The sequence below is a fragment of the Xiphophorus hellerii genome, chromosome 1 (assembly GCF_003331165.1).
Source record: "Xiphophorus hellerii strain 12219 chromosome 1, Xiphophorus_hellerii-4.1, whole genome shotgun sequence".
Taxonomy (NCBI): domain Eukaryota; kingdom Metazoa; phylum Chordata; class Actinopteri; order Cyprinodontiformes; family Poeciliidae; genus Xiphophorus; species Xiphophorus hellerii.
In genome coordinates this window covers 24,952,027-24,971,114 of record NC_045672.1, presented here as the reverse complement: position 1 = coordinate 24,971,114, position 19,088 = coordinate 24,952,027, and the positions used below count along the sequence as shown (strand labels likewise).

General features: G+C 40.0%; 1 protein-coding gene across 6 annotated transcripts in view; it reads left to right on the top strand.

Annotated features, from left to right (window-relative positions):
* Positions 1-19,088, top strand: part of dvl1a (dishevelled segment polarity protein 1a) — a 33,249-nt gene that overhangs the window by 1,763 nt on the left and 12,398 nt on the right. For 5 of the 6 annotated variants that reach the window (XR_004342379.1, XM_032587071.1, XM_032587371.1 and 2 more), the window contains exons 2-4: positions 6,569-6,638; positions 11,278-11,399; positions 14,102-14,220. Coding sequence is in view for 5 of the 6 variants with exons in the window: in XM_032587071.1 (XP_032442962.1) it covers positions 6,569-6,638; positions 11,278-11,399; positions 14,102-14,220 (311 nt within the window). In the remaining variant the exon portion in view is untranslated. Of the gene's footprint in view, positions 1-6,568; positions 6,639-11,277; positions 11,400-14,101; positions 14,221-14,249; positions 18,998-19,088 lie in introns of those variants that run through there. The other variant, XM_032587159.1, reaches the window with a different exon arrangement.

Here is a 19,088-nt window from a genome sequence, read left to right as displayed (position 1 = left end):
CAAAACATTGCTTTACTTGTTTATCCCAGAGTAATAGTGGTTAAATGACACTCAAATTACCATAATGGAGACAAAGTGTTGCATTTAACATGTTTAAATAAGTTCTCTTTTAAAAGAAATAGAGCATGTAGAATAGGAATGTTAGCAAAGAATCACACCAAATTCGAATTTCCAGTTGTTTTGTTCAATAGCTAAGATGTCGTTTCTAATTGGTATTTAGGAACTAATTGATTAGAAGATATAAGAACAGCAGTAAAACATTTCAAGCCTTTTTGTGAGTGTTCATTAGCTGTTTTAATAATAGAAAGAGGAGATCTCGCTATAAAATGGTTTTATGGTTACTTTAAAACAAAGACAAATGACGCTAAGATTAGCATCTTTTATTAGCAATTAGCGCAGGTAGCCTGAGCAGCTAACTTTGTTCCAATGTACACTGTTGCTCTTTTCTAAGCTTCCCTGCTTTGCTGACTTTTTTTTAGAAAACCTCACTAATACTGAAAGTAGATTAATTTGTGTTTCTTGGAAGAGAAAGATTGGGTATTTTAGTCTGCTGACATCCGATCAATTTGAATATTTGAATATTGAATTTTTATTTTATTTTTTTCAGTTTTAATTTCAGAATGGGAGCTTCCTTTCACGTTTCTTGTCCTCACCTTGTAACTTTGTCCTGGCTTTCAGGAATCCCAGCAGGTCTCCAGTTTGCTCAGTCAGCCAGCGGATGAAGTGTGTGTCATATGTGGGCACGGGTCACATTAATATGCAGTGCTGTAATCGTGAGCATAGTTGGAGGAAGTGATTCCACAGAGCCAAACATCACTTATTTCCACTGCGTTCTGGCCTGACGAGGGAAACTGGCTCTTCCTGGTCGGCGGAGTGCTTTGTCCCCGGCTCTGGCTTCCTGCCTTCTCGCTGCAGGCCGGGCTTCTCGCTGGGCCTCAGGTGATCAACAAGCAGATTATGGAATCAAACAAAGCATATTTGCTCACTCCACATGGAGACATGACTCCATTTTCCTGAGCACTTTGCTATGAACGCCAGACGTTCTTGCATGATTGTGCACCGAACGGCATATTTCCACACTGAAAAAACAAAAACAAAAAAAAAGGCATCTCGACATTCACTCTGGACGCCTTATAGTACTGGCACAGTATGGAAGTGAAAGGCTGTCAAAGGCTAAGAGAAAAATGATGCTTTGTGGTAGCCATACTGGCTGTGCTGCATCCAGACAGACAGTATGGCTGCCGGAGAATTAGCAACCACAGAATAAGAGTGCAGCGCAGAGAGGGAAAACATCAAATCCCCTTGCAGTTATATTCAGTGTTTGAAATGTAAATGAGCAGTCAGTGCTTGGTCCTCTGTAGTAGACCCCCTGTTGTGCAGAAGGGGGGGAAAAAAAGCCAATTTCTTGAAGGATTTCTGGACTACATTTATGCTTGCCATATCAGCTCTTAAAGCGACCGCCACACAGATTTGGTAAACGTTTTGCAACCTGAACGTATGTGAGCTCACCACAGAGAACATGGCATTTCAGGTTCCCCAGAATGCATTTCACCACCAGCTACAGCATTTGTATCCACACATCAGAGAACAGCAAAGTAAACAATGCATTTTGTGCAGATTTATGCTTAATTTATTTTGGTTTTTCACGTTACAATCCTCTGTCTGTCAGGACGGATAAAACAGAAAGGAATCACGTTTGGTTTGTAGTGACACAACCCACTCGCCTTGTCTTTTCGGAAACTTCAAGGTGACGTTACAGAGTTTCGCCGTCGCCGCTCTCAGTGGTGAGTGGGTTCGAGACCTCACTATAATTCAAGTCACAGAGACTCTCTGGTACTGAGGAAGCAGCCAAGCTGAAGGTCTGAAAGAAACAGACTTGTTTGTGACTCAGAAAGTAGAGGGGCTGGCAGGGGGATCTATCTTTTGCAGAGATTGTGATGCAGAGCTTCTGTAGTTGAAAGGATGAAATTCTGCAGCTTTTTGCTCAGATGTGCTCCTTTATCTCCTCACGTACTTTTGAGGACAAATTTGAAGGCTGTGCTGCAGTTTGTTGTCATACAGCGTAAACAGCAACACTTCCACTGTGGTAATGAATTCTTGATAGTGAAATTCATTACCATGAGGGAGAGAATGTTGACTAAACTATCACATTTTAGGATTTAATGCTGTAAACAATGTTATTACAATTAAATCTATAAAATATAAATGTGAAAAAAGATTGAGGTAGTTCTTAAACAAATGTAAATTGAAGGACATTTTATTAGTCCTGCATATTTATCAGATCTGCTTTTCATTTTGACATAAGATTTAAACTTTAGTTTCATCCTGTTAGCATCCAGATTCCTCAGGTCTTCTGGAAAATGTGTTCAGATAAAACCCAAAGTAAGAACAAAAATCCGTGAGCTGTACTGTAATTTTCAGAACAGTCTTACTGAAGACTTGAGGACAGTAGAGACTATTGTTGTATTTAATAGAAAACTTAAGATTAATCCGTTTAGCTTGGCTTTTGGCTAAGCTTTGGTAATTAGGATTAATTATTTATTATCAAGTATTATGCAAAGTTATCATTTGAGTTATAAAGTTATCGACTTTATTTCTTTTTTGTGATTTATTCCCGTGATTAATAAAATTTATCGCCGTTGTTTGAATTAAATGCATCTACTTAAATGCAGATGGAGGAAAAATTGACAGATTATAATCTCTTTGCTCGTCTATCGATGCAGATAAGCCCAAAATTATTCACTCCCCTGGCAAATTTAGGTTTGAATTTATTTCCTTTCTACCATGAAGTTTTTAACGGAAAATGACATAATTTAAGCATCCCTTAAAAGAGAATAAAACAATTTTTTTGGAATCATTTTTCAGTTTTTAATTACTTTTTTCATTAAAATGGCATGCTGAGGTCGGAAGGCCACTTTACCATCACCCTAATCTTAACTTCCTCCACATTTAAAAAAAAAAATCAGATTCACGTTCAAACTAAAGGATTGTTTTAAACTTTAATCTGCTTTGTTTCTCCTCAAATTGGTAATATAAATGGAGATAAATTTATAATTTAGTACAAAAGTCTGAAACTTTTACAACCCAGAGAGCCATGTTTGCTTATTTAGAGCAACAAATATTACCTGAACTTTAAAAAGTACAACAAATTTACAAACAGTAGATACTTATCTGAAAATTTAAATTGTATTTTTTTTAAAGAACCACAATTATCTGTCTGTTTTAGACTTTTAAATAAAGGAAAATTGAGGTTTGGAAAAAGTGGATTGATGTATTTACTATGTATTTACCAACCTCATGACAAAAAAATAAAAGATCTACAGAAATATTACTTGTTCTTTTACTGCTGTGCTGTTGTGGAAATCCAGTTTATTTATTCCATGTAAAAACTTGCATTTGTTTTGATATTTCTATTTAAAAACATGAGTTCCTTCTCTATCATTTTTAGACAAATATTTAGAGCCACAGCGGGAGGTTCAAAGAGCCACTTAAAGCTGCAGAGCCACGTGTAACAATCTCCTTATCTACTGAGGCTGTTTCTAATCCTTCTACCTACAAATATTCAGCTTTTTTGATTCTGCCCACCTCAGACTGCTGCTGTGTGCTGATTTCTACCTCCTTCTGCTTTTTGGTTCAGGCTCAAGGTTTCCCACCGCGTTCTTCTTTCAAATCCCAAACAAACACGCCTTGATCTTCTCCAGATGGGCAAATATCTGCTGCAAAATATTTTATAATTGTCAGGGTGTAACTTGTGCCATTAACCTGTAAAATCTGCTGAAGCAATCCAGTGTAATGACTGCCTGGCAGCTTCACACCAGACTGCGCGTCTCTCCACACGTGGTTTGTTTGTGTAACATTTTTAGTGCCTCAGCATGTTACCAGTTCAAGAGGGCAACGCAAACTGGTCCTGATATCAGATGGAAGCTGTTAAAGATGTGATCTGGTGCAGATTGAAAATCCAGCAGCTCAGTCCTGACAAACAGAAGGAAGAAGCATGGCTGCTGTGTTATTTATACAGACCACTCCCATTTCCTCTCAAGTCACCTTACAGCTGTGGAGAAGAGGATGCAAACACTTCCTAGCTAGCGAGCAGCCGGCCCGGGACGGCCGGGTTCTCGTCTCCCTCCCGTTTCCTCCCTGAGGTGGAACAGGCCACAGCGGCAGAGTCTTTGCTCTGCGGTTTCCACAAGGCTGCGTTATCTCTGCCCACCACTCCCAGCTATACAGCTCCCACAGCATCGTGCACACACGTCAAAACAACAACAACAAAAAAACATCTAACTTGGCTAATCGTTTCAGTTAGCGGGGAAATTCTGGCAAACATGAAGTGCTGTAGAAAAAAAGGAAGCTGTAAAGTCGCTGCCAAAGACACCCCTGCGTAAAATCTTCTTAGGATTTTCTGCTGCTCAAGTCGTGCCTCTCCCTTTTTATAAATCCTGTTCAAAGCCAAGGAGCTAATGTGAGATCTCCACAGAGTTTTAGAAACACTTGGTTGTAACAAATCAGGGAAAATCCCAAGAAATAAAACCACATAAAGACATGCAGGAGAGCAATAAGCTGAAAACTGCCAAATATGTCACTGTAAGCCACTTCACGCGCTTTCCCCTCTGCTAGCGCGACAGACCAAGCAGGTGTGGAGTCTTCTCGCTGCTGAACCGTGTCCCAGCAGGTCAAAGGGTAACTGTCAGGTATTTTTGTTGGGAATTTACTGCTGAACGCAGCGAGGGAGCCTCTCACACCGGATGACTCTATTAATACACAGTGCAGCACCCTGACACGCTGTCACCATCGCTCTGACTCATCCATCTGTTCATTCATCCATCCATCTCTCAACTATTGAATAATTATGCAGCAGGAATTTACAAACAGCAACTGACTGTTTACTTATTAGGGATTTCCTCTAATTTCACCCAAATACAGATGAAAAAGAGATAAACCATATTTTTTCTCGCTGTCTGACATTGATTGAGACTCTACTGTTCCTGTTGCTACGATTTTATTTAGGATCCCATAAGTCCAATCTATTTGCTAAATGCCAGAATGATGATGGAGATCCTTTTTTAAAAGAATTGAAATTTACAAAGGCACATGTGTTTCATTACTACAGCGGTGTCAAACTCATTTTCGGTTTGGACCAAATCAAGATCATGAATGCTCTTAAAGGGCCGGTTGTGCCAGAATGTATTAATAAAACCTGTTTACAAACTGTTAAAATATCAATAAATTCTTAAAATTAAATATTATTGAACACATTTTCAGTCCCTCCAGGATTTCACGATTCGTCTTGTGATTTTTTGCAATAAATATCAAATTGTTTGTAGTACTAATTTGGAAATATTTACAATATTTTGCGCTTGTTTATTTATTTGCTCATTGATTTGATCGATAACATAATATTTAAGAACCCTTAATGTTTAGTCTAGAATCTAGAGGGCCACATAAAATGCTACGGCGGGCCGGATTTGGCCAATGGGCCTCGAGTTTGACACCTGTGGTATTTAATCGAATTGCTTTTTAACTTGCATGACGTTTTGGGTATCCCATCTTCTAGATTAAAGCAGCAATATGTAACTTATTAAAACTAAAAAAAGGTTTTTACATATTTGTTAAAACTGTCACCATGTTGTGACAGTGTAATATGACACAGATAATCTGTGAAAAGATCAATCCCCTACACCTCTTCCCTGAACTACTGTTACCGTCTAAAGAAATGTACCGCTCACAACCAAAACCAACCTATCAGACCCAGGAGGCGGGTCTTAGTGCTGTCAATCAACCTTTCTAATGCTTTTCAATGTGTTAATGGTGGATAAACATGCTACCGTTACAGGAAAATCATTTATACACCATTATCAGTGCCCATTATGAGGAGGCACACACAGGGTGATTGACAGCCCTAAGACCCGCCTCTTGGCTGTGATTGGTTACTTCTAGTTAGCAACCAATCTGAGCTCGAATTTTTTTTACAGATTATCCGTCTCATTCTATACTGTCACAACAGTTTCAACAAATGTGTAAAAAATATATTTTTCATACATTTGTATAAAATGTACACAATACTGTTTAAAGCTGCAGTTGCATACTGCAGCTTTAACTAGTATTGGAGTGAAATATCCTTTTTCCAGCCGTTTTAAAAGCTTGGTGAGTGGTTTGGGTTCATCTTGTTGATTACATTTATCAAATGTTAGCGGCGTCTGTGTGTATCTTTAGCTGTCCAGCCCTTGAAGCTCATTGTGAATCATGAAAAGCTTTGCAGGTTGTCATTTCTGATTTATGACCTTTCAAACATGATATTTCAACTCACCTCGTTGTGCCCGGTGCAATCAGGCAAACAAACTTGATGTCCAAGTGTTACTGATACGGACTCAAAGTGGCACCAGTGCTGCTCTTTAAAGCTCACCGTGACTTAAAGCTGTCAGAGCCATTTTGAAAAATGTGACTGTCAAAGTGTGAATGTGGCTCTGTGCTTGCCAGCGCTGTGTGAAAGTGCAGCGCTTCCTGGTTATCTGAGGTGATTCTGTCTCTCTGCCTCCCAATCCTGCAACTCATGTGTCGTCCCTCTCCACAGGGTCGTCAAAGAGGAGATTTCCGACGACAACGCCAAGCTGCCGTGCTTCAACGGGCGGGTGGTGTCCTGGGTAAGTGAGATGGGTGGTGCAGCCTCGCTCTCCCTTTCTGCCTCAGCTGCATGTGAAACGCAGATCATTCAGTTGTAGAAATGTTGCACCTCCTTAGAGACTCTTAAAAATTTGGCCTCGCCACTCAGCCGAAGAGTAGAGGTGTAAGTGGGGCCATTAGATATTAACACCCTCCTCTTCTGCATTGAATACTGTTACTCTAATCTTATCAGCTAATGCGCTGTTGAATTAAGTAACCCTGTAGCGTTTGTGGCGCCGGACTGTAAACATAAACTAAAGCTCCCATTTGGGAACAATAAAAAGGTTTGTGGTATCGGTGAGAGGAGGATTTACATCTTCATCTTTGTTTTTCCCTACAGGACACAATATTTCAGTTAAAGCGTTTAACATTGATCTAAAACTAAAGTGTACAATGTATAATTTAGTTTGACAGGCCACTTATCCAATCAGCTTCATGGATCTTTTGTGTTGCTGCTACGTTTTATTTTATTTTGTTACTTTCCTTTATTGATCTCTGCGGGGGAAATCATTATTCTGCTAGCCTGCCTCCATGGGAGGTCAGAGGTCAAAATTAACCACACTGTGTTGGCCGTGCACTTGTTAGGGACTGCCGTACTCAATAAGAGTTAATTAGCATAGACGGTCACTGACAGCAGGACCTAAGGTATTGACTAACGCCTGAGTCTGTGCAACTTTACGACAACGCTCATTAATTTACTTGTATTTATTCATGACGGGGGACAGTGCTAAAATTAAAACAAAGTAATTGTTGCTCCGCACATCGGCTCTCTAGCCAGTGGCTAATATGCAGATCAGTCACTAATTGGTTATCAAAAGCTATGAAATTAAATCAAGATCAAACAACTACCTGCTTAAAACGACATACAAATAAAAGTAACAGTGTTTAAAAGTTACCCATAGGCGTTGAGATTCTATGGTAACTTTAAGTAATAATACACATTTAAAACCAAAAAACACATTTCTTCTTAAATGGCCGTAGTAATGATCGCTGCAATTTGTTTGTTGTTTTATTTTTAAATCTTTATATTCCACATTTAAAATCTCCGCCTGGATATTTTTTGCTTATTTTAACTGTACGCAGTTCTTTAAATATATTTGCCCATTTATCCTTAACAACTTTCAACATCTAGCAAGTTATTTTCGCCCCTCAGATGGGGTGAAATTACCGTAATAACCCGATATTAGCTGGAACGCGCAACATCTCCCCTTTTAGAAACCGCTGAAATTTTTCAGATTGCACAAAGTGTGGTGGAATTACGGTACTGCTAATTTGACTGGATCGTCGGCGCTACGTTAATTACACATTAGGAAAATGTAGACTAAACGGCCATTAAATCTAGTAATTTTTAGTTTCTTATTGAGCGGAAAATAATACAGTATTACAATCTGATACTTACTAATTAGCTGACTTATTTGCGTAATTAGCTAGCTAGCGTGCAGTGAGCTTCTTTACAAATATTTCACCCAATTGTAGTTTTAAAACAGTAATATCTTCAAAATGTAATGTGTGGCGCTTCTTTAGTTTCCACACAGTGACAACGACAAAGAGCCAAAGCTCTGTTTCTGGTAAGTGGGAGAAAAGTGGTGGAGTCTTTTTCTGCCGCTGACCGGCGGTAGCAGCAACAGCTGGGGGAGGGGCGGCGCCTCGTTTGTGAAAGAAATCGAGATGCTTTTGCAGGAATCTTATTAAAAATACATTACACTGTAAGAGCCCAAATGAAGGCAAACAATATTGTTTTAAAACCTATTAAAACCTTTGGTATACCTTCATTCTGGTAACATGTCATTTTAACGTTTTTCAAAACGTTTCTCGTTGTAAAGAGAAATATTTCTGAGATTGTTATTGACCTATCTTTTAAAAAAAAATAGCTTAAAGGTTTCAGCATTCATTATTATTATTAGTGTGTGAAGTGTCTTCAATAGTTCACTCAAAGTTTAACAGATATTGATAACTGTTAGTTATAATTTCTCACATCTCCTTTATGTCATATAAATTATACTTAAAGCTGAAATTCTGCTGCTAAACCATAAATATTTTTCTTAATACAGAGTTTCTTGTCTTCTGTGTATTATTTGGTTGGTTTTATCTGATATACTACACTTATGTACGTATTTTCTCTATTTCTGAGCTGTGGTGTAATAATTTTTGTCGCTTGTATTTTCGCATTTTTGGAGACAGTTCTTTAAAACTTTATACAAAGAAACTGTAGAACAGCATCTATAAAGTATTTGCGGGGTTTTGCTTGCAAATATAGATTTTTACTTGTACTTCAACCAGAGATACATACTAATTTGACTGAAATGTGAATATCTGATTTGACTGAAGCGAACCGTACGGTTACATTAGGATCCGAATTGTGTACAAACTAATTTGCAAACAGTGGAGCAAAATAATTAATAATCACAGCCAGATTGTCCTCAAATGTAGTAAAAAACATAATTTATGACTACATAGTTGGTCTTAATTAAGAAATAGTTTCAGTTTTAAATTGAATCGATGTCAGTTGCAGTTCAGTTTTAGTTCTGCAAGTAATAAATGTTTTGCTGAGCCCTCGTACAGAGAAGGCTGTTTGCTGTAGGTGCTGCTTGTGACCTTGTTTCCCGGTGATTTAAAAAGGAGGAAAATCACTGAATGCATGAAGGTATTTGCAGCATGAAATAGGAGATGGTCTCTGATTTATCTGAAGGTATGCAAGTTTTTTGCAAATCTGCTTAACATCTCGAGATGCTCCTTTAACTTTAGAGAGTTTAAAAGAGAAAATTGATTTTTTAAAAATGTTATATGAAACATGACTTTTCAAACTATGCTGAGCTAGACTCTAAACCTAGAAAGAAGTTTTGTTAAAGCAGATGCTACTAAATTATTATCAACTAAATACAAAGCTGTTTTATCACCATACATCTGGAAACCTGCACTGGTATTTGATTTTGGCAAATTTAGAGTTTGTCACCTAACATGAAGAGAACCAAGAAGTGAAGTTTAATTTTCCAAAATAAGCAGCTCTTAAACATGCTTCCCACATTTAGTACACATTTCTTTATTGAAATTGTTTACTGTTATTAGTCTGATGTTAAATGTTGTGGTTTTTTTATGAATATTTGATGAATCAATCTGTTCCATTAGGAACCCGTGCTAAATTGTATAAAATTTCTTGTGACCCATTTCATCAGAGTTCTCATGTGAATCTGACTCAAAAAATGTTTTTATGTTTGTCAGATTGTCAGTTCATCACAGAAAATCATTGGAAGTCCATTTTTATTCATCCACCTGATTTAAAGAAATGTCCAATTTCGCATATTGTAAAAACGTTGTACTGCATTCAAACAGAGCAAAGTATATTATTGCTATTCTAGTTGTGTTCTCGGGGAAAAGTTCCAGATGAAATCTGCAATTACTAAGATCAAACAGAACACGGCAGGAAGTAATAATGTTGCAGATTTTTTGAAAATCTCAATTCTCTAAAAGCAGAACAAGACTTCTCCACTGCTTTTATGGGAATCTACTTTCACCCAAATGACTCCTTGGATTAAAATAATGACAATCTTTTCTGTCACAGAGCAAAGGGACACTTTCTATAGAATATGGTCAAAGTGGATGGAATAACCTTAAGTCTGTTAGATCTGATTTTTGATTTACCTTGCCGCCACTCCCACCCAAGTTCTTGTTTGCTTGTTTTTGTTTTGTTTCTTTTATATACACTGCTCAAAAAAATAAAGGGAACACTTAAACAGGTGTTTAACACTTAAAGTGTTCCCTTTATTTTTTTGAGCAGTATATATATGTATATATATACAGTACAGACCAAAAGTTTGGACACAACTGTGTCCTTCAGTTGTGTCCTTCTCATTAAATTCAATGAGAAAGTGTGTCCAAACTTTTGGTCTATACTGTATATATACAGTACGTTTGGACACACCTTTTAATTCAAAGAGTTTCCTTTATTTTCATGACTATTGACATTGTAGATTCACACTGAAGGCATCAAAACTATGAATAACACCTGTGGAAATATGCACTAAACAAAAAAGTGTAAAACAACTGAAAATACCCCTTATGTTCTAGTTTCTTCAAAGTAGCAACCTTTTGCTGTAATTACTGCTTTGCACACACTCTGCATTTTCTTGATGAGCTTCAAGAGGTAGTCACCTGAAATGGTTTTCACTTCATAGGTGTGCCCTGTCAGGTTAATAAGTGGGATTTCTTGCCTTATAAATAGTCATGAAAATAAAGAAAACCCATTGAATTAGAAAGGTGTGTCCAAACTTTTGGTCTGTACTGGATATATATAAAAACAAAAGCAATATAATGTAATTATGTTATTATAATATAACATATGCTATCTCACAAAAAGAAATCTTATAAAAAAAGATTAATCGTTGTCCCGCAGCTGCTAATCTGTGCATGCTCATTGCTATAACCTTCACTACTCTGGTTCAGATGAAAGGATGGCATCATTGTTTTGTAAAAGCATTTTGAGACTGTAGTTTTAAAGCATTTTCCTGTTTTCACTGCTAACCACTGCAGTTATCATCATTTTTTCCTAAAAGATATTACCTCTGACTGCACTTCTGCAAATCAGAAATAACTCTGATCATTTATCCTCCTGCTCCCTCTCAGCTGGTCCTGGCAGAGAGCGCTCACTCTGATGGAGGGTCTCAGTGCACGGAGAGCCACCCAGAGCTTCCCCCTCCCCTCGAGAGAACGGGGGGCATCGGAGACTCGCGACCCCCCTCCTTCCAGTAAGTAGGCTGTCTGCTGCATGTCATGCAAGCATGCAGGCGTGTTGGCAGATGTTTCCATGCGCCACCCGGGCCGTTTCTGCTGCAGCCGGTCCATATGTGCTAATTAAAACTCATCGTCGTTGTCGTCATCGACTCGTATGGGAAGTGTAGGTGGCCGCTCACGCTGAGGTGTGATTATGTAGCATGAAGAAGTGTCCTGAAGTGTTGGAGAAGGCACGGGTGTGAGAATTTCTCCCACCCACGCAGCCATGAAGCGGCGAGTCGCTCCAGCCATCTATGTAAACATGATGCGCTCGCCGTCAGGGCTGCTGATGCTTGAAATAGCCTCTGCAGCGTAAACATCTTCAGGCAAATACTTGCTCTCAGTGAGACCCATTGTGTTCAGTCACTCAGAGCATTCATCCGTTGCACGGCTAATAAAGAAGTGCAGGCCCCCAAAAACACATCAAAGGTCAGAAATAGAGCCGGGCCGTGGCCACCTCGGCCCAGACTTTAACTTAAACCTGGCTGATTATAAAATATCACACCGGTCACCAAGTGGCCGCTAAATTTAGCTGGCAGGGCAGCAGAGGCCGTTACAACGCTGCAGCAATAAGACTGAGGCTCTATATTGAGAACATGCAATCTGTCATGTCGCAGTCTGTCTCTTTATCCACTGTTTGACATCTCAGCTCGCTTTTGCCCTCTATGGACCGCTCCCCGCAGCCTGGCTGTCAGCCTGGCTGATGATTTTATTGTTCCCAGCCAGATTTCACTGCTGCCACCTTGTGGCGCTAATGGCAACGCAGTCCTTCCTCGCAGTGCCTCATTTCCCTCCACCCCTCTTCCTCCTGCGCTCACTCTTTCTCTTTCTCTCTTTACCGTCAGGCCTTTCTCTCAAAGCAGCGTTACCTTTGCTTATCCAGCCGTTCCTACCTCTCTTGAATATTATTACCACTCCATTACGTCTTTGTCTTTTATTCATGCATTTCACGTGTTTCTCCGCATGAATAGCTTTATTTGAAAAATAGGTGTTTGGAGCTGAGAAAGGGACACACAACTGATGTGGCTGTGCTTGCTAATCCGGATTAAAGCACGCATCTCTATTTCCCAAGAGAGGGGCAGCGACGACGGGCAGCGGTAGGGGGAGAACGAAAGGGGGCGTATATTGAAAGAGGGGCAGCATTTGTTCACCGCTGTATCTGAGATAATCTCCCCCCGGATCAGCGGCCATCGACACCTCTCGCTGCCGTCTAATCTGCGCCGCTGTTCGTATTTGCATGCGTGCGCTGACCTGCGCCAGGTGCACCCATTAGTTCTTTGCAGCAGAAGCGTGCGAGCACGCCCCATTGAGCTCTTCATCCCGCTGAGTGAACACGGCATACACAGAGTCCTGTCTGCTCTGTTATGTTTAATTTGCATGGATTATCCACACACACCGCCGCTGAGCTATGAGAGGTTATTGTTTTTAAACAAGGCAGGGTGATGTCTGAAAAGGAGAGATGTCATTTGAGGTTGTTTTCACACCTGATAGTCCGGTAGACTCGGTTCGATTGGGGAGCAAAATTGCAACATTTGTGGCATTTTACGCTGTCTCACTGCAGACTTCAAACTACGGTAGCTTGTTCTCCACCTTGCCTGTTGGTGGCGCTCCAACTTGAATCAGATAAGGAAACGACAGGAAAATCTCAGAAGAAGACACAACCGCAACTTCCTTCTTCACAAAATGTAAAGAAAAACGGAGTGGCGTCAGATTTTAGTGATCTCTTTTGTCTTTGGTATAAGACCAAGAGCCGTTTCTCCTACTAGCATTAGACTCGGATTTGTTTTGATTGCATTTACCCAGAATGCACTGTGCTATAGTTCACTTCTGACTTTTGGAATAGTTTCCGATCTACATATGTATATATATTTTTTATATACATATAGCACCAGAGTTCACTTCAATCAAACCCAGACTAACTGTTTTGGTCCACATCAGTTTGATTATGCATTCACACCTCCTCAAATGAACCGGACTTTGTAGATAAACAAACTAGAGTTTGATTAAAGTAAACTAAATATGGTAGGGTGCAGATGCACACATTCTACCTGTGATTTTTCATGCAGGTGTTTCTCACCTGCCTAAGTGTGTGTGACAGACAGTTGAGTTCTCACCAGCTTCAGGTTTCCAAGGAGCCCAGTGGCAGTTTGAGTCCCCCGGTGCCTGAGGCCGCCATGTTTCCAGCCCACTGACTGAATAACAATCCTCTCTCCTTCCAGAGCTGAAGTACACAGGCCGGCCCGTTGCTTTGCCCACACCTGATCTACCACTTTTCACTTTTTACGTGATCCGTCACTCTTCCCCATCCGTCTCTCCCCAAATCACGCTCCAGGCACCATCTGGGCTTTTCAATAGATCTCATTAATACCAGCATTGTCCGGAACGGCTCCCTCTCAGGCTATCTGGTCATTAATGACACTTAGTGCGAAACACATCACATGCCGCAGAACAATGCATCTGCTATTTTGGCCCCAGAGGGAGTGAATTTGAAACAGAGTGGCGATACGAGCAGCATATTCCCCTGCGGCCGAATGGCACAGGAACTGATATTGTAGCACATGGAAGGATGCTGGAGGTTTTGTTTAGGAGTGCCTGGTCGACTGGAGAGTTACTTCAAAACGCTCCGTGTGGCAGCGTTGTTTGAAAAAAACAAAGTGTCCCGGTGTGTGTGTTGCAGTGCCAACGCAGTGAGCAGCCGCGACGGCCTGGACACGGAAACGGGGACGGAGTCTCTGCTGAGCCACCGCAGGGAGCGAGAGAGAGAGCGCGCACGCAGGAGAGCGAGAGAGACCGAGCGTGAGTATTATCAGACAGACGCAGATTGACGTGGTAAAAAAGTCTCATTATCTCGTCATTTTTTTGGTGTCATTACATTTCAGTATTCCCTACTGTAATTTGTAAACCAGGGGTATCCGGAGTCTAACCTCAGTTCTGGAATTGAGCAAATCTGGTCTGCAAACATAGCTTTTTGATGGAGATGTACACTTTTCCATCTTTTAGGGCTTTTTTTCCACAGATATGCAAGTAATATTTTCTCAGATTTTCTTAAATGGTCAATGCAAATGATGGTCAGTATAATTTTCAAGTCATGAAAGGAAATCTTGCAAGATCTTCCTTATGTTCTGTATCTGCAATTATTTACTGATCCTTTTTCTGTATTTAAATAAAAATGTAAAATTATGTTTATTACTGAGTGGAAGCAGGAGTACCTGGAGAGAACCCACACATGCACAGAGAGAACATGCAGGAAGACTCTGCCTGGGATTTGAACCCAGGACTTTTTTGCTGAAAGGCTGTGATCAGTAGTAAAGGTTAATAAAAGCTTCACTACAATTGGTTTCAGTAAATTTGATTAAACCAAATCAAAACAAATGAAAGCAATTTCAGATTTTACAAGGGAACCATTTACTATCTGGTTTCCACTTTACAGCAGCCAACTGTACAGGGTATCGGCCACATAAAACGGTGATTGTGGTCATAATGTGACCAAGATCAAGACACAGCGTAACTTTGCAGAAGGTTCTAGTGGTACGACTCGTTCTATAACCGCTTCACATTCTCTGTAGGAGGAAAATAAGAAGCGAATTAGTTCACTGTGGGTTAAAGTTTCTGGAATTTACTGTCTTGCCCAATAATCCTCTGCTTTCCACGTCTCAGGATTCTGATTTCCTCCTGCCAGTCACACTCCAGTCTGAACAATGGTTAGATCTGGTCATAAGACTTCTTTTTATGAAACATTGGTGGGAAATCTGCAGGAGTTGTTTCTGAAATACAAACCACTCTGACATGATGTACTTGACTAAAGAGAGGATTTAGGTGAAACATGAGTCACAGATTGCACTGCTTGCACTCTGCTGTTGCTGTTTACAGCTGAACTGGATTTCGCTCTCCCTCTGTGTGTCTCCCCCGTCCTCCTCACAGCGAGCCAGGCTCCCTACTTCCTGCGCCGCTGGCTCATTAACCCAATACTCATTAATTTATGTGGTGCAATTAGGATGACAGATCAGCATTGGTTTGGGGTTGTAGGAAGGGCTCTCACATGCTGGAATCACATTCAACCATATTATTAATACAACTGCATGTATAAAGTGATCACACTTCTTTAACGTTTCCATATTTTGCTACTTTCTAGCCACAAAGTTGAGTGTGTTATATAATAGACCAAAACAGAGTAGAAGAAACTGCATTTCAGTCAACTTTACTCTTAATTCCACCTGAATAAAATCAAATGCATTCAGAAGCCTCCTAATTTATAGAGTTAATCTGTATGTATTCTATTCTCTGTATAACCCATCTGTTCTTTTACAGTCTCAGAGATTTGTCAGAAAATATTAATGAACAAACGGCATCAGATGGATCATAGGTTAAAGATGTGGAGACGTTTAAAACAGGAACAAGTTATACAACAACTCTTTTATCCAAAAATAGAATGGCACAGAAAGAGCTGGCCACTTATGTTAGCCGACAGAGAAGGAGCCTGGAGTCTGGAGAAGCTCAGGTTTGAGATTTAAGTTGACAAGATAATTATTATTCCTGCATTCTCCAAATCTGGTCCTCATGGAAGAGAAAAACGCAGAAAATATGTGGAATAAAATGCTCTGGTCAGATGAGACCAAAATGTATCTTTTTGTGCCTCACTATAAACACACCATGCCTGCAGTGAAACATGGCGATGGCAGCATTATGCTGTGGGAATGCTTCTCTGCAGCAGGGCCAAGTGAAACTGATCAGAGTTGATGGGAAAATGATGGAGCTAAAAATACACAACAATTGAGCAATGCTTCTTCTCTCTCCTTTGCTAATATGCTAGCTATTGTCTTTGGTTCTAGTGTCCTACAGTTCTTGTGAAATGTTTGTTATTTTTGTAATAAAGGGGAAGCTAGATATCATTTACATACTTGAAGTAAGTAATAAAAAACATCCCAACAATATACATACAGCCAAAGGTACAATAAAATAGTTTAGCTCAAAGCATCTTCACCTGTTAGAATGTCCAATTGAAAATCTGTTGCAAGACTTTAAAATGTTAAATTATTCTGCTTTTTATCTGGCTATTTTTATAGAGGGATGGGCAAAAATGTCCATCTATAGACGGGTAAAAATAAAACTTACAGATGCACCAAATACAAACTCAGTAGGTGACATCGATATAAATACATGCCACGTTTTTCAGATTTTTTCCCAGCTGTACCAGTATGTGCTATTTTCTGCTGGTCTGCCCCATAAAGTCCCAGTAGAATAGCCTGAAGTTTGAGTGTAAATTCCTCTGCAGGACTCTCTCTCTCTCTCTCTGCTTTCCCAGAGATTTATCTTCTAATACTCTGCTGGATTTTGTTAGGATCTTGATTTGGCAACAGATTCCTTCTCACTGCTGTTACAAGCAAACTGAACATCTGCTGTTTTGGCTTTGTTTTCGGGTGAGATGTAACCCAGACGAACAAACTGGGCATCTTCCTGCTTCCTCCACTCCATTTTCTGGTGGGTTACCACATCCTACGCGACTCTTCGGCGAAACCCAGCCCCTCTTCCCGTCTCGCTGCCCCTTATTGCCTGTATGTTTGTTAGAGCTAATTAAATGAAACCACCAGAGGGAGCCAAGATGGCCCCTGAGGGTTCACAAGCAGCTCAGCAGCTCATCAATCTGGCAAGCAGGACCTGGTGAAATGTAATTCGGTTTGTCTGAGTGTGGAGAGCTGGATGTGAAGACATATGAAGCAGGAAGTGGCAGCGCCCCACCTTGCTGCCTCGCTGCCGGCAGCATCATGATGAGCAGCAGGAATTTCCCTGACACCTTATCCACACGCTTTAGGTGATTCCTCCTTAGTGTGAGAATGCTCGCTGTTGCACGGTGATGAGTTGTTTGTAGCTCCACCAAACTCATCTCCTCATATTTGATGATTAAAAAAAAAAAAAAAGATGCTGTTGGATATTTTACAGATCTCGAGGGGGAAAAGTGTGATGCGGATTTTGTTATTTTTCAGGTCTGAAAATGTATAGAAAAAGAAGATAATCTGGAAAAAAATAGCGCTTATTAATTTTAGTAAACACTAAACGTGGTGCCCTCTCCTCCATTTTGTTTTTCCTGTTTTCCTTCCTTCCCTCCGTCATACCTGTTTCTCTTCTTGTTTTGTTTCTTGTGTCCTACCTCCTTTCCTTCTTTTTGTTAAATATTTCCTTCCTTCCTCCTTTTATATCCTTACTTTTGTTCCTCATTGTTCCTTGGATCCCTCCTTACATATTTTCATCGTTCCTTCCTTCATTCTTACTTTCTTCATCTGCACATCCTTCCCAAACTAGTGAACTATAATATCTTACATTGAACATAAACACAGATGCACGTAAATGTTTGGAAACATTTTAGATGAAAAATGTTAAGAAACCAATTTGTGATCCAAATGGCATCATGGAATCTGGAAAAAAAAACTAATTTCAATGCATTTTTTCTAATAAAAGAGAAAAACGTATTGAGAGTGCTGCTTTTGCATTAATTGTAATGATGTTCCCTGCTGTCTGGATTGAGGTCAAAGAAAATACAGCTAAGCCAAAGCACTTTTGCCAGTATTAAAGTATTAACAGAGAGCAGAAAGGAAAATCAGCCTCTGAAATTAAACCGCTCTCTTTTCGTTTTAAAGGAGTCTTGCATTTCTTTTAATGATATAAGTGTTGTATAATTATTTAAGCTTAAATAAAGTTGTTTTTTACCTGAAGAAAAGGGCTGCAGGTCGCCTATAATCCCAAAACCAATGTTCTTTGTTGTTGTTTGGTGGAATCCTGTCATCTGATTGGTTGGAGGCAGATTAGTTTGAGGGTCTACTGTATAGCTGCGCGCCATATGAGGAGTGAGTGAGCGAGGGAGGAAAGGAGAAGGAAATACTTTCTCTTCACTCTTTTCTCACTTTGTCACTTTGGGATGGACTTCCAGCTGAGGTGAGGTGACGTTAAATAACGATTCAGGATTCATTTACTGGAAACATTAGCGTTTCTTTGTGATTGGTTATATAGTGGGATTTTTTTGTGAAAATATAACATCGTAATGATTATTTAGTTACAATTCTTTACTTCCTATCAGTGTGTTATGAATCATGCAATATCTGTAATTCAATATCTGTAATTCATATATTAACAGTTTAGTGGAGTTGACTGTCTTTGAGGTAAAATGCTCACTTGATTTCGAGGATTTCTGCTTATTCTCCTTACTGTTCATGTCTCTGTTGTAGATGAACTGTGAGCAGCCAGCTGGTGGCTGAGGCTTAGAGAGCGGCTGGCATCACAAAGACGCACATTTTCAGTCTGGCTCCGTGAACCTGCACACTTGTTTTTCTTTCTTTCTTTTTTTTTGCTCTGTTTTGTTGTTATATTGTGGGGAAAGAAATATGCCTGGGTGATAATTCTGACCCGTTCATGTGCAGTAGCTCAGCTTTCGTCAGGGCGGAGCTAGCCATGGAAACCCCGGCGTGGCTGGAATGTTTTACTCGCTCGAGGCGAAAACACGGGCGGCCACGCCTTTTTCGCCTCTTGACACCTTTCCGGCAAGTCCGCTGTTACCCCGAGAAAGCGCCGCCTCAAAGGCAATGTACGTACAGATCGGGGCGAGAATTTCTCCAAACTTTAGGAGCTGCACTTCCAGTTTCCGCTCTTAAAAACCTCTCTTGTGTATGGTTTTG